At 40.8% G+C, this 13,544-nt stretch overlaps 2 protein-coding genes across 2 annotated transcripts; both read left to right on the top strand.

Annotated features, from left to right (window-relative positions):
• The first annotated feature begins 4,137 nt into the window (after positions 1–4,137).
• LOC116407788 (olfactory receptor 1G1-like) lies at positions 4,138–5,052 on the top strand. The gene has a single exon (XM_031893807.1). It carries the CDS (start codon positions 4,138–4,140, stop codon positions 5,050–5,052), a length of 915 nt encoding a protein of 304 aa, XP_031749667.1.
• Positions 5,053–12,252: 7,200 nt separating this feature from the next.
• Positions 12,253–13,167, top strand: LOC116407787 (olfactory receptor 5B12-like). The gene is made up of 3 exons (XM_031893806.1): positions 12,253–12,624; positions 12,766–12,775; positions 12,875–13,167. The coding sequence occupies exons 1-3, from the start codon at positions 12,253–12,255 to the stop codon at positions 13,165–13,167; spliced, it is 675 nt and encodes a 224-aa protein (XP_031749666.1).
• The last annotated feature ends 377 nt before the right edge of the window (positions 13,168–13,544 follow it).

Genomic DNA, 13,544 nt, shown 5'->3' with positions numbered 1-13,544 from the left:
ATCAGTTAAGTTGGCATTTATCTGAATGAACTTCTCATCATACAGATAAATTCTGCAGACTTTGTTGTTTTCCCACCCTAGATAATTAAAGGAACAGTAACACTAAAAAATAAAAAGGTTTTAAAATAATTAAAATATAATGTACTGTTGCCCTGCACTGGTAAAAGTTGTGTGTTTGCTTCAGAAAGACTACTGTAGTTAATAGAAATAGCTGCTGTGCAGCCATGGGGGCAGCCATTTAAATTGAAAAAAGGAGAAAAGGCACAGGTTACATAAGAAGATAACAGATAAACTGTGTAGAATACAATGGGAATCTGCTACTTATCTGTTATCTGCTTAGTAACCTGTACCTTTTCTCCTTTTTTCAATTTAAATGGCTGCCCCCATAACTACACAGCAGGGTATTTATATAAACTGTAGTAGGGTTTATGAAGCAAACACACAACTTTTACCAGGGCAGGGCAATAGTACATAATATATTAATTATTTTTATACACTTTCATTTTTTGGTGTTACTGTTCCTTTAAATGATTGCATGGGTTATGGACAGCTCCCCCTATGGGACAATCCTTATTAGGGGCAAGCAATTCCCATTTTATTTACATAGGCGCATCCAATTGAAGGTCAGCTTGGGGTAGGGTTGCCACCTCTGCCGGCTTTAATCTCTGGGCAGGGGGCGGGCAGATGTCAGGGGGTGGGTACTGACATCAAAGGGTGGGGAAGAGGTGGGGCAATGAAATAATGGGGGTGGGGCTATGACGCAGCAATCGGCGATTGGAAGAAATATAAATGAAAAACAGCAGGGCAATAGTCATATAGGCTCATGTTGCATCTGGCTCACCTGGATAGGATGCCTTGGATAGGATGTATGGAACGTACCATAAAATACAACAATGCATATAGTAATGTATAATGGAGATGAAAGACATGGAAATGCTATCAATTTGCTCTGCACAAACTCAGCAGTTGAGCCCAATCGCGCCGACTTTCTCAAAGAGAACATGTGTTGTACTTAGTAAAAATCTGTATAACAAACACATTGTTTTACAAAATCACCCCATTTGTATGAACGCTGAATTTGGGGGGCTGTTTTTATGAATGGTTGTTTTTTTTTCCCATGACTCCTATATTTTTGTGTTAATAAACAAGATTTTTGCTTAAAAACATTTACATACGTATTACCTAATATTGAGATATTACAGTGATGTAACGTTATTGATTCAAGTTATTCGCTTGTTTTTCCATTTTTGCATCCACATTTTTTTAAAAAAATATATACATTTTTTTAATAAATACATTTTTTTTTATTTAAATAGATTTTTAAATAAATAAGGAGACATTTGTGCTTTTTAAAAATGTGACTTTAGCCGAGGTTGACTAAAAAAATGCTAAAAATGACACAAATAAGATGGAGAACTCCTGTGAGAACCTTTGGAGGCATGAACCTTGGAATCTCTGAAATCTATGGGGCCCATTTACTTACTCACGAACGGGCCGAATGCGTCCGATTGCGTTTTTTTCGTAATGATCGGTATTTTGCGATTTTTTCGGAAAATTATCGCGACTTTTTAGTTACCAATACGATTTTTGCGGAAAAACGCGAGTTTTTCGTAGCCATTCCGAAAGTTGCGATTTTTTCGTAGCGTTACAACTTGCGCGAAAAGTTGCGCTTTTTTCGTAGCGTTAAAACTTAAAAGGCGCGACGCTTTGCGCAAGTTTTAACACTACGAAAAAAATCACAACTTTTTGCGCACGTTTTAACGCTACGAAAAAATCGCAACTTTCGGAATGGCTACGAAAAACTCGCGTTTTTTCGCGCAAATCGTATTGGTAACGAAAAAGTCGCGATAATTTCCGAAAAGTCGTAAAGGTGCCGAAAAAAACGCAAAAAATACGAAAAGGTCGCAAAATGTTCGTTTTCCAATCGGAATTTTTCCAATTCGGTCGGAATTTGTGTCTTAGTAAATCAGCCCCCGCATTTGTGATCTTATTCTTTATGTGACTCTTGTTCTTCCCTTTACTTACCCTTTAATCATTTATCAGGGATAGGTCTTTATACACTTGAATGGACTCAAGAACTGTCAATTGCATGAAAAGTTTGCCAGCTTGCTATCCAGCTGAGGAACAATTGCTGAAGGCAAAATTCATAAATTCACATCTATTGCCCAGTGATGCAGAATATGTTTATAATACAAGTTAATCATAATGTAACCATTTCACTTAGAAACATGCCCTAGTTTTAACTACACTGTGATTCTTTTTCCAGTTTTGGGGTCATTTCCTTGCCCCAATAGCAAGTCACTTATTGCCCTATACACATGGACATGAGCCCCCTTCCATGCAAGCTAAGCTGTAGCTGAGGTTATTTTAATACAGTGTGAGAAACGTTTTAGTTAAATAATTAAATAAAAAATATCATTGTGATAAAACAAAAATTCCCCAAACGCAAGTAAAGTACTGGCTGATTAAATGTAATTGAGACTCGGGGGGGTTGTAAAGGTTGGGGAGAAGGGTTTTTAAGGCAGAGGTTGGCTCTCTGAAAAAGAAGAAGGCTTGGGATTAAAGGTAAGGTTTGTTTAACAGGCATTTTAGTACTTACCTGTAGTGTTAGTTATGAGGATTTTGGGCTTTATAGTCCAAGCTATGCCTCTAGGTATCCATGGTCTGTGTTTTTTTGTCACATATATTTTCTACCTGTAGTATTACTGAGATATTACATAGCTTTGCCCTAATTATAAATACAGGGAGCAGGGTGAGTCCAACTCAACCAACGTTTCAGAAAGAAGAGACCTTGTCACTGTGGGCACTTTCTGGTATCTGGTAACCACAATAACGGCATATGAATTATTAATATTACTTTTATTGGTGGTAGTAGGAGTAGGGGTATTTAAAAACTAGCTTTATACAGATAGCTTGTTAATAATAATACTTTATTTATAATAATGCTCTACACCCCTCCTTTGTTAGAGAATGTTATGAATTACAGAAAGGAACCTCTTCTGGGCTACAAGCAAAAAACATTTTCCTCCTGTCGCAGAGGATGTGTTCTTGAAGGAAAGGTTTGGTTCAATAGAAAAAAAAAGTTTACATGAACATAGTGAGGGGTCCGTTATCCCTAAACCCATTGTCTTCAAACTGCGGCAATGCCATGTTTGGTGATATGCCATGGCATATTCTGAATGTTAGTAGAGTTAGTACAGTTAGTAGAGTTAGTACAGTTAGTAGAGTTAGTACAGTTAGTACAGTTAGTACAGTTAGTACTGTTAGTACAGTTAGTACAGCTAGTACAGTTAGTACAGTTAGTTAGTAGAGTTTGTACAGTTAGTACTGTTAGTAGAGTTAGTACAGTTAGTAGAGTTAGTACAGTTAGTAGAGTTAGTACTGTAAGTACAGTTAGTACAGTTAGTACAGCTAGTACAGTTACTACAGTTAGTACAGTTAGTACAGTTAGTTAGTAGAGTTTGTACAGTTAGTACTGTTAGTACTGTTAGTACAGTTAGTACAGTTAGTAGAGTTAGTACAGTTAGTACAGTTAGTAGAGTTAGTACAGTTAGTGCAGTTAGTACAGTTAGTAGAGTTAGTACAGTTAGTACAGTTAGTACAGTTAGTACAGTTCGTGCAGTTAGTACAGTTAGTAGAGTTAGTAGAGTTAGTACAGTTAGTAGACTTAGTACAGCTAGTACAGTTAGTAGAGTTAGTACAGTTAGTAGAGTTAGTAGAGTTAGTAGTTAGTAGAGTTAGTAGAGTTAGTAGTTAGTAGAGTTAGTAGTTAGTAGAGTTAGTACAGTTAGTAGAGTTAGTACAGTTAGTACTGTTAGTACAGTTAGTACTGTTAGTACAGTTAGTGCAGTTAGTGCAGTTAGTACAGTTAGCCAGGAGGTAGCCGAACATAAAGGAAGAGTCAGCTCAAAACTTGCCCCTCTCAACCAAACTAATTTTCCATATCACCTGAAGGGGGTCCTTTTTTTGTGTTTGTTTCAGCTTTTTAATTTTTAAAACTGCACTGCAAGGTTAATAATATTCATAAATGTTCACTCTGGAAAATTTCGTTGTTGAGAAGTAGACTCTGATGTTAGTTTCTTTTTTTCAAGTATAGAGTAATACGTGGTAGATAATCTATAGGAAATAAAAAGTCAGATGGAAAACCAAACAACAGTGTTGTTTCTCACTCGTCTGTCTGATCTTCCCAATCTACAAGTTCCTCTGTTCCTGGTGTTTCTCCTCATTTATCTTATAACTCTGACTGGGAACCTTCTCATCCTTCTCCTGATCTTCACTGATTCCCATCTTCACACCCCCATGTACTTCTTCCTTGGAACCCTGGCATGTCTGGATATGAGTTTCTCCTCAGTCACTGCCCCAAGAATGCTCTTTGATTTACTCACAGGTAGAAGGGACATTTCTGTACCAGCTTGTATAACTCAGATCTACTTCTTCATCTTTTTCGTTGCATCAGAGGTATCTGTGCTGGCAGTGATGTCCTATGACAGATACATTGCCATCTGCCGCCCGCTTCACTACATGCAGATAATGAGCTGGAAATTTTGTGTTCAGCTTGTATCAGGTGTGTTGGTGCTCAGTGCAATTTATCCCTTGGTGCACACTCTTTTTTTAACCAAACTGACATTTTGTAGGCCTGATGCTTTGCAGAGTTTCTTTTGTGACCTGCCCCAATTGCTTGAGGCTTCCTGTAGTGACACATTCATCAATGTATTGCTCATATTTCTCCTTGGGATATTGTTTGGTGGTGTCTTTTTTGGGGTCATCTTTTACCCATACATCAGCATAATAATGACAGTTCTGAAAATCCCATCAATAAACATGAGAGCCAAAGCTTTCTCCACCTGCTCCTCTCATCTAACTGTCGTCTTTATATTTTACACTACTATTTTCTTCAATTACTTTAGCTCAAATGCAAAGTATAATGTTACAGAGGACAAAGTGGTGTCTGTATTTTATGCAATATTAACCCCCTTTTTAAATCCCATGATCTACAGTCTGAGGAACCAGGAGCTCAAAACATCACTAAGAAGAGCTTTACACAGATTGTAAACTCCATGGATGGATGAGGAACGTGTGGGGGACAAGTTTTACTTTGCATTTAAACGACTAAAACTCCAAATTCATGTAGAAGCCAATGGCAGAGGTCTCTTCATTTTCCTTGAAGTTCTTTCTCATGTTGCATCTGGCTCACCTGGAAATGAATCCCCCACAGCCTTGGATAGGATGTATGGAACGTACCATAAAATACAACAGTGCGTATAGTAATGTATAATGGAAATGAGAGACATGGAAATGCTATCAATATGCTCTGCACAAACTCAGCAGTTGAGGCCAATAGCGCCAACTTTCTCAAAGAGAACATGTGTTGTACATAGTAAAAATCTGTAAAACAAACACATTAAACAGGCCCAAACAGATGGTGGTTATAGGGGATTCGATCCCTAGGAAAGTGGACAGGGTAATCTGTCCAGCGGATCGCTTCAACTGAACAGTTTGCTGCCTTCCTGGTGCCAGGGTTCGGCATGTGGTTGATCGGGTTGACAAATTATTGGGAGGGGCTGGGCATGACCCGGCTGTCTTGGTAAATATCAGTACTAATGACAAAATGAACGGTAGGTGGGGGACCTTAAAGAGTGAGTTCAGGGATCTAGGCTCTAAGATTAAGGAAAGGTCCTCCAATGTAATTTTTTAGTCGCCTTTTATGAGTAGGAACCTCGATGCTGGAATGGCAGTTGATGTCATCTACTTGGACTTTGCTAAAGCGTTTGATACAGTACCTCACAGAAGGTTAATGATCAAATTAAGGAATATTGGCCTAGAACATCATATTTGTAATTGGATAGAGAACTGGCTGAAGGATAGAGTACAAAGAGTGGTGGTAAATGTAACATTTTCTAATTGGACCAGTGTGGTTAGTGGAGTACCGCAGGGGTCAGTCCTTGGTCCTTTGCTTTTTAACTTGTTTATTAATGACCTGGAGGTGGGCATAGACAGTACTGTTTCTATTTTTGCTGATGACACAAAATTGTGCAAAACTTTAAGTTCCATGCAGGATGCTGCCACTTTGCAGAGCGATTTGGCTAAACTGGAAAACTGGGCAGCAAACTGGAAAATGAGGTTCAATGTTGAAAAGTGATGCATTTGGTAGAAATAATATAAACGCGAACTATCTACTGAATGGTAATGTGTTGGGGGCATCCTTAATGGAGAAGGATCTGGGGGTTTTTGTTGATAACAAATTGTCTAATTCCAGGCAGTGTCATTCTGTGGCTACTAAAGCAAATAAAGTGCTGTCTTGTATAAAAAGGGCATTGACTCAAGGGATGAGAACATAATTTTGCCCCTTTATAGGTCCCTGGTAAGGCCTCACCTTGAGTATGGGGGGCAGTTTTGGGCTCCAGTCCTTAAGAAGGATATTAATGAGCTGCAGAGACTGCAACTAAACTGGTAAAGGGGATGGAAGGGTTAAACTATGAGGTTAGACATTACTCTGTACAAGTACATTAGAGGGGATTATAAGCAGATAGGGGGGGTTCTTTTTCCCATAAAAACAATCAATGCACCAGAGGCCCCCCCTTTAAATTAGAGGAACAGAGCTTCCATTTGAAGCAGCGTAGGTGAGGGCAGTGACGGGTTTGGGGAATGCCCTGCCGGGGGATGTTGGGTAGGGGGTTCCTCAGGGTGAGGGCAGTGAGGGGGTTGGGGAATGCCCTGCCGGGGGATGTTGGGTAGGGGGTTCCTCACGGTGAGGGCAGTGAGGGGGTTGGGGAATGCCCTGCTGGGGGATGTTGGGTAGGGGGTTCCTCATGGTGAGGGCAGTGAGGTTGGGGAATGCCCTGCCGGGGGATGTTTGGTAGGGGGTTCCTCACGGTGAGGGCAGTGAGGGGGTTGGGGAATGCCCTGTCGGGGGATGTTGGGTAGGGGGTTCCTCACGGTGAGGGCAGTGAGGGGGTTGGGGAATGCCCTGCCGGGGGATGTTTGGTAGGGGTTTTCTCACGGTGAGGGCAGTGAGGGGGTTCAGGAATACCCTGCTGGGAGATGTTTGGTAGGGGGTTCCTCACGGTGAGGGCAGTGAGGGGTTTGGGGAATGCCCTGCCGGGGGATGTTAGGTAGAGGGTTCCTCACGGTGAGGGCAGTGAGGTAGTTGGGGAATGCCCTGTTGGGGGATGTTGGGTAGAGGGTTCCTCACGGTGAGGGCAGTGAGGTTGGGGAATGCCCTGCCAGGGGATGTTGGGTAGGGGGTTCCTCACAGTGAGGGCAGTGAGGGGGTTGGGGAATGCCCTGTCGGGGGATGTTGGGTAGGGGGTTCCTCACGGTGAGGGCAGTGAGGTTGGGGAATGCCCTGCCGGGGGATGTTTGGTAGGGGGTTCCTCACGGTGAGGGCAGTGAGGGGGTTGGGGAATGCCCTGCCAGGGGATGTTGGGTAGGGGGTTCCTCACGGTGAGGGTAGGGAGGGGGTTGGGGAATGCCCTGCCGGGGGATGTTGGGTAGGGGGTTCCTCATGGTGAGGGCAATGAGGTTGGGGAATGCCCTGCCGGGGGATGTTGGGTAGGGGGTTCCTCACGGTGAGGGCAGTGAGGTTGGGGAATGCCCTGCCGGGGGATGTTGGGTAGGGGGTTCCTCACGGTGAGGGCAGTGAGGTTGGGGAATGCCCTGCCGGGGGATGTTGGGTAGGGGGTTCCTCACGGTGAGGGCAGTGAGGGGGTTGGGGAATGCCCTGCGGGGTAAATTGGGTAGGGGGTTCCTCACGGTGAGGGCAGTGAGGTTGGGGAATGCCCTTCCTAGTGATGCTGTAATGGCAGATTCTGTTAATGCCTATAAGAGGGGCCTGGATGAGTTCTTGAACAAGCAGAATATCCAAGGCTATTGTGATACTAATATCTACAGTTAGTATTAGTGTTTGTATATATAGTTTATGTATGTGAGTGTATAGATTGGTAGGTGTGGGTTGGGTGTGCTGGGTTTACTTGGAAGGGTTGAACTTGATGGACTTTTTTCAACCCTATGTAACTATGTAACATTGTTTTCCAAAATCACCCCATTTGTATGAATGCTGAATTTGGGGGGCTGATTTATCAATGGTTGTATTTTTTTCCACGACTCGTATATTTTTGTGCTAATAGACAAGATTTTTGATTGAAAAAATGTGCAAAGTGATGTAGAAGTCAATGTCCTTGGCTTTTTTTTCTGGTCCATGGTAGTGATGAGCGAATCTGTCCCGTTTTGCTTCTCCGTAAAATTCGGGAAACGGCGGAAAATTCGGGAAACGCATTTGCCTCACAATTTTTTTTGTCGCCCTAGTCTATTTTTTTGTTGCCAGTGGCTTTTTTGACATGACCGCACCCTTTTTACGCAACCGCGCCCAATTTGACGCACGCCAAAAAAAAAAAAAAAAATCTGCGCAGCGAATTTTTCTGCGACAAATTTTCACCGAAGTTTCGGGAAACAATTCTCCAATGGCGAAATGTAGAAATTCGCTGCGAATCAATGCCTGGATTTGCTCATCACTAGTCAATGGACGAATGACCTAATACTGAGATATTACAGTGATGTAAAGTTATTGATTCAATTTATTCGCTTGTTTTTCCATTTTTGTATATGCGATTTTTTAATAAATAAAGAGACATTTGTGCTTTTTGAAAATGGGACTTTAGTCGAGGTTGAAACAAAATGATAAAATTACACAAATACAAATTTTGATAAATCGGCGCCTTATAAAGAAATAATGTTTCTCGCTTGTTACAACTGATATGTTCAAAACATTCCGGCTATATCCAATACAATAAACACCTTGGGATTTCATGTTGGACTGACCTTTGCCCCTTATGTACCAATATTACTGGCAAACTGAAGGTTTAATGTATATGTATCGTTAAATTATTGAGTTTATATAAAACAGAGCCTGTATAACAGAAACAATAAAGTCCCCCTGTCTCCGTGATAGACACCAACCCAGTTTTATATAAAGCCCTAAGGGGCAACAGACTGACCAGACTGACCTGGGCCTCAGAGAACAGAGAATTTTGGACAACGTTCCTTATGCGGCAATACAGCAATATTGGGGCACATTGTATTCTTCTAGTTTCTGTAAATTCAGAAATATCACATACTAATTTGGGGGCCTTCGGGTTCAAGCGATCGTAAAGGAAACCATGTTCAGAGCCCAATACCTGGCAAACTTTCATAAGTTTTCCAGAATGAGCTTTAAAAAAAAATAAATAAATAAAAAAAGTTCAGGAAAATAAAAAACGTTACTGAGATATTCAGCCCTGAAAACCGGCATGAGTTAACAAATTCTTGGGGTTTTTCTTTAGAAATGGAGTGGGTGCCCTCGTGCCCGTTGGAAGGACCTACTGGTAAATAAAACATTAGAAAGGTTATTATATGATCCCCTTATATATTTATACATAGTTATCATGTCACCTCTTAAGCGCCTCTTCTCCAGTGTAAACAGACCCAACTTGGCCAGTCTTTCCCCATAACTGAGACTTTCCATACCCTTTACCAGCTTAGTTGCCCTTCTCTGGACCCTCTCTAACTCAATCATGTCCCGTTTGAGCACTGGAGACCAAAACTGAACAGCATATTCTAGATGGGGCCTTACCAGCGCTCTGTAAAGGGGAAGAATAACCCCCTCCTCCCATGAATCTATGCCCCTTTTAATACAACTCAAAACCTTGTTTGCCCTTGCAGCTGCTGCCTGGCATTGCTTGCTACAGCCAAGTTTATTATCTACAAGGACTCCAAGGTCCTCCTCCATTATGGATTTGCCTAGTGCAGTCCCATTAAGGGTATAAGTGGCTGCATATTTTTACATCCCACATTAAATCTCATTTGCCACTTAGCCGCCCAGATTGCCAGTTGGTCAAGATCCTTCTGTAAGGTGCCACATCCTGGACCGAATTCCCTGAGCTTCAGAGTTTTGTGCCATCTGCAAACACTGATACATTACTCATAATACCCTCCCCCAAGTCATTTATGAACAAATTAAACAAAAGTGGACCCAGTACAGAACCCTGAGGGACCCCACTGAGAACCTTATTCCAAGTAGAGAATGTGCCATTAACAACCACCCTCTGTACCCGATCCTGTAGCCAGTTTTCTATCCATGTGCAAATGACTTCACTAAGACCAATAGACCTTAGTTTAGAAAGCAGTCGTTTGTGGGGAACAGTATCAAATGCTTTGGCAGAATCCAAATAGATTATATCTACTGCATCTCCACTGTCCAGCTTCTTACTTACCTCATCATAAAAAGCAATTCAATTGGTCTGACATGACCTGTCCTTCATGAAGCCATTCTCATTCCTACCCATAATGCCATTCCCCAGATCATAATTTTGAATGTGATCCCTTAACAAGCCTTCAAATAACTTGACCAACATCTTTTTACAACATCCATACCCATTTGATGGTTTACGATGGCCAATGGGTATGGATGGTGTAAAAAGATGTTGGTTCTGAGAAGGAAGGAGGAGACAGTCAGGACTATACAGAGACAACAGTTAAGAAATGTAGTCAGCAGCAAAGGAATGAAGGGATGAAAATGTTAGGATGTGATTTGCCTCAAGAGAAAGATGGAGAACTTCTGTGGGAACCTTTGAGGGCATGAACCTTAGAATCTCTGAAAACTACGTGCAGCATTTCTGAGCTTATTCTTTATGTGACTCTTGTTCCCTCCATTAGTTACCCTTTAATGATTTATCATGATTAGGTCTCTATGCACTTGAATGGACTCAAGAACTGTCAATTGCATCAAAAGTTTACCAGCTTGCTATCCAGTTGGGGAACCATAGAAACGATTGCTGAAGGCAAAATTTATAAATTCACATCTATTGCCCAGTGATGCAGAATATGTTTATAATACAAGTTAATCATAATGTAACCATTTCACTTAGAAACAAGCCCTAATTTTAACTACACTGTGATTCTTTTTCCAGTTTTGGGGTCATTTCCTTGCCCCAATAGCAAGTCACTTATTGCCCTATACACATGGACATAAGCCCCCTTCCATGCAAGCTAAGCTGTAGCTGAAGTCATTTTAATACAGGGTGAGTTTTAGTTAATGGTTAATTAAATAAAATTCATTGTGATAAAACAAAAATTCCCCAAACGCAAAAACGAAAGTACTGGCTGATTAAATGTAATTGAGACTCGGGGGGTTTGTAAAGGTTGGAGAGAAGGGTTATTAAGGCAGAGGTTTGCTCTCTGAAAAAATAAAGGAAGGCTTGGGATTAAAGGTAAGGCTTGTTTTACCGGCATTTTGGTACTTACCTGTAGTGTTAGTTATGAGGATTTGGGACATTATAGTCCAAGCTATGCCACATGGGGTCTATCACTTTCCTGTCATATATATTTTCTACCTGTAGTATTACTGAGATATTACATAGCTTTGCCCTAATTATAAATACAGGGAGCAGGGTGAGTCCAACTCAACCAATGTTTCAGAAAGTAGAGACCTTGTCACTGTGGACACTTTCTGGTATCTGGTAACCACAATAACTGCATAAAAATGATTCATAGTAGTATTAGGGGTATTAGTAGTAGTATTAAACACTGGCTTTATACAGCTAGCTTTTAAATAATAACAATAATAATACTCTACACCCCTCCTTTGTTAGAGAATTTTATAAAAAACAGAAAAGAACCTCTTATGGGCCAAAAGCAAAAACCCCTTTCCTCCTGTCTCAAAGCATGACTTCTTGAAGAAAAGGTTTGGTTCAATAGAAAACTGTTTAAATGAACATAGTGAGGGGTCCGTTATCCCTAAACCCATTGTCTTCCAATTGGGGCAATGCCAATTTAGGTGATATTCTAACAATTTATCAATAGAATAAATACAATAGAATCTTGATGATGATCAAGATATCATCTGGTGATATCAAACGTAACATTAATCCATATAAATGGCAAAACAACCTTTGTTTTTTTACCATGACGAATTCTGAAGGTTAGGGCAGGTAGCCAGGAGGAAGCCGAACATAAAGGAAAAGTCAGCACAAAAGTTACCCCCCGCCCCTCTCAACCAAACTAATTTTCCATAGCACTTGAAGGGGGTCAGTTTTTTGTGTTTGTTTCTGTTCTTTCATTTATCAAACTTCATTGCAAAGTTAATAATATTCATAAATGTCTCTTAAATTTGTTTCCTCTGGAAAATATCACTTTGGAGAAGTAGACTCTGATGTTAGTTTCTTTTTTTCATGTATAGAGTAATATGTGGTAGTTAATCTATAGGAAATACCAAGTCAGATGGAAAACCAAACAACGGTCTTGTTTCTCACTCGTCTGTCTGATCTTCCGAATCTACAAGTTCCTCTGTTCCTGGTGTTTCTCCTCATTTATCTTTTCACACTGACTATCAACCTTCTCATCCTTCTCCTGATCTTCACTGATTCCCATCTTCACACCCCCATGTACTTCTTCCTTGGAACCCTGGCATGTCTAGATTTGAGTTACTCCTCAGTCACTGTCCCAAGAATGCTCTATGATTTACTCACAGGTAGAAGGGACATTTCTTTACCAGCTTGTATAACTCAGATCTACTTCTTAATGTTTTTTGCTGTATCAGAGATGGCTGTGCTGGCAGTGATGTCCTATGACAGATACATTGCCATCTGCCGCCCTCTTCACTACATGCAGATAATGAACTGGAATGTTTGTTTTCAGCTTGTATCAATCATGTTGGTGCTCAGTGCAATTTATACCTTGGTGCACACTCTTTTTTTAACCAAACTGAGTTTTTGCAGGCCTGATGCTTTGCAGAGTTTCTTTTGTGACCTGCCCCAGTTGCTTCAGGTCTCCTGTAGTGACACATTCATCAATGTATTGATTGTATTACTCTTGGGGATATTGTTTGGTGGTGTACTTCTAGGGGTCACCTTTTACCCATACATCAGCATAATAATGACAGTTCTTAAAATCCCATCAATAAACATGAGATCCAAGGCTTTCTCCACCTGCTCCTCCCATCTAACTGTCGTCTTTATATTTTACAGCACTATTTTCTTCAATTATTTTAGCCCAAATTCAAAGTATCATGTTATTGAGGACAAAGTGGCTTCTGTAGTTTATGCAATATTAACCCCCTTATTAAATCCCGTGATCTACAGTCTGAGGAACCAGGAGCTCAAAACATCACTAAGAAGGTCTTTACACAGATTGTAAATCCATGGATGGGTGAGGAAGGTGTTGGGGGACAAGTTGCAAAAGCTAAGAAATATTAATGTAGGTATATAATGGGACTGCAAGCAGATCAGCACACAAGAGAACACATACAATCTACAGAATGTTTGCGACATTTTTGGATCGTACCACGATATTTTCGGACAAGCATGATGTGACTTTTTGCAAAATTAACGCACATCAGAAATTTTCGTATTTAATACGAATTTTCACAAATCATACTTGGAATTCGTACTTTAATGAATGTGCCCCTAAACGTGCCAAATTCACGTAGAAGTCTATGGCAAAGGTTCCTTCTTTTGTCTCTGGGTTTTGTCCGAAGATCACAATTGTTTCGAATTGTCACAGCGATTCGAAAA

This window comes from Xenopus tropicalis, chromosome 9 (assembly GCF_000004195.4).
Source record: "Xenopus tropicalis strain Nigerian chromosome 9, UCB_Xtro_10.0, whole genome shotgun sequence".
Classification (NCBI taxonomy): domain Eukaryota; kingdom Metazoa; phylum Chordata; class Amphibia; order Anura; family Pipidae; genus Xenopus; species Xenopus tropicalis.
This window is presented reverse-complemented; position numbering and strand designations above follow the sequence as displayed.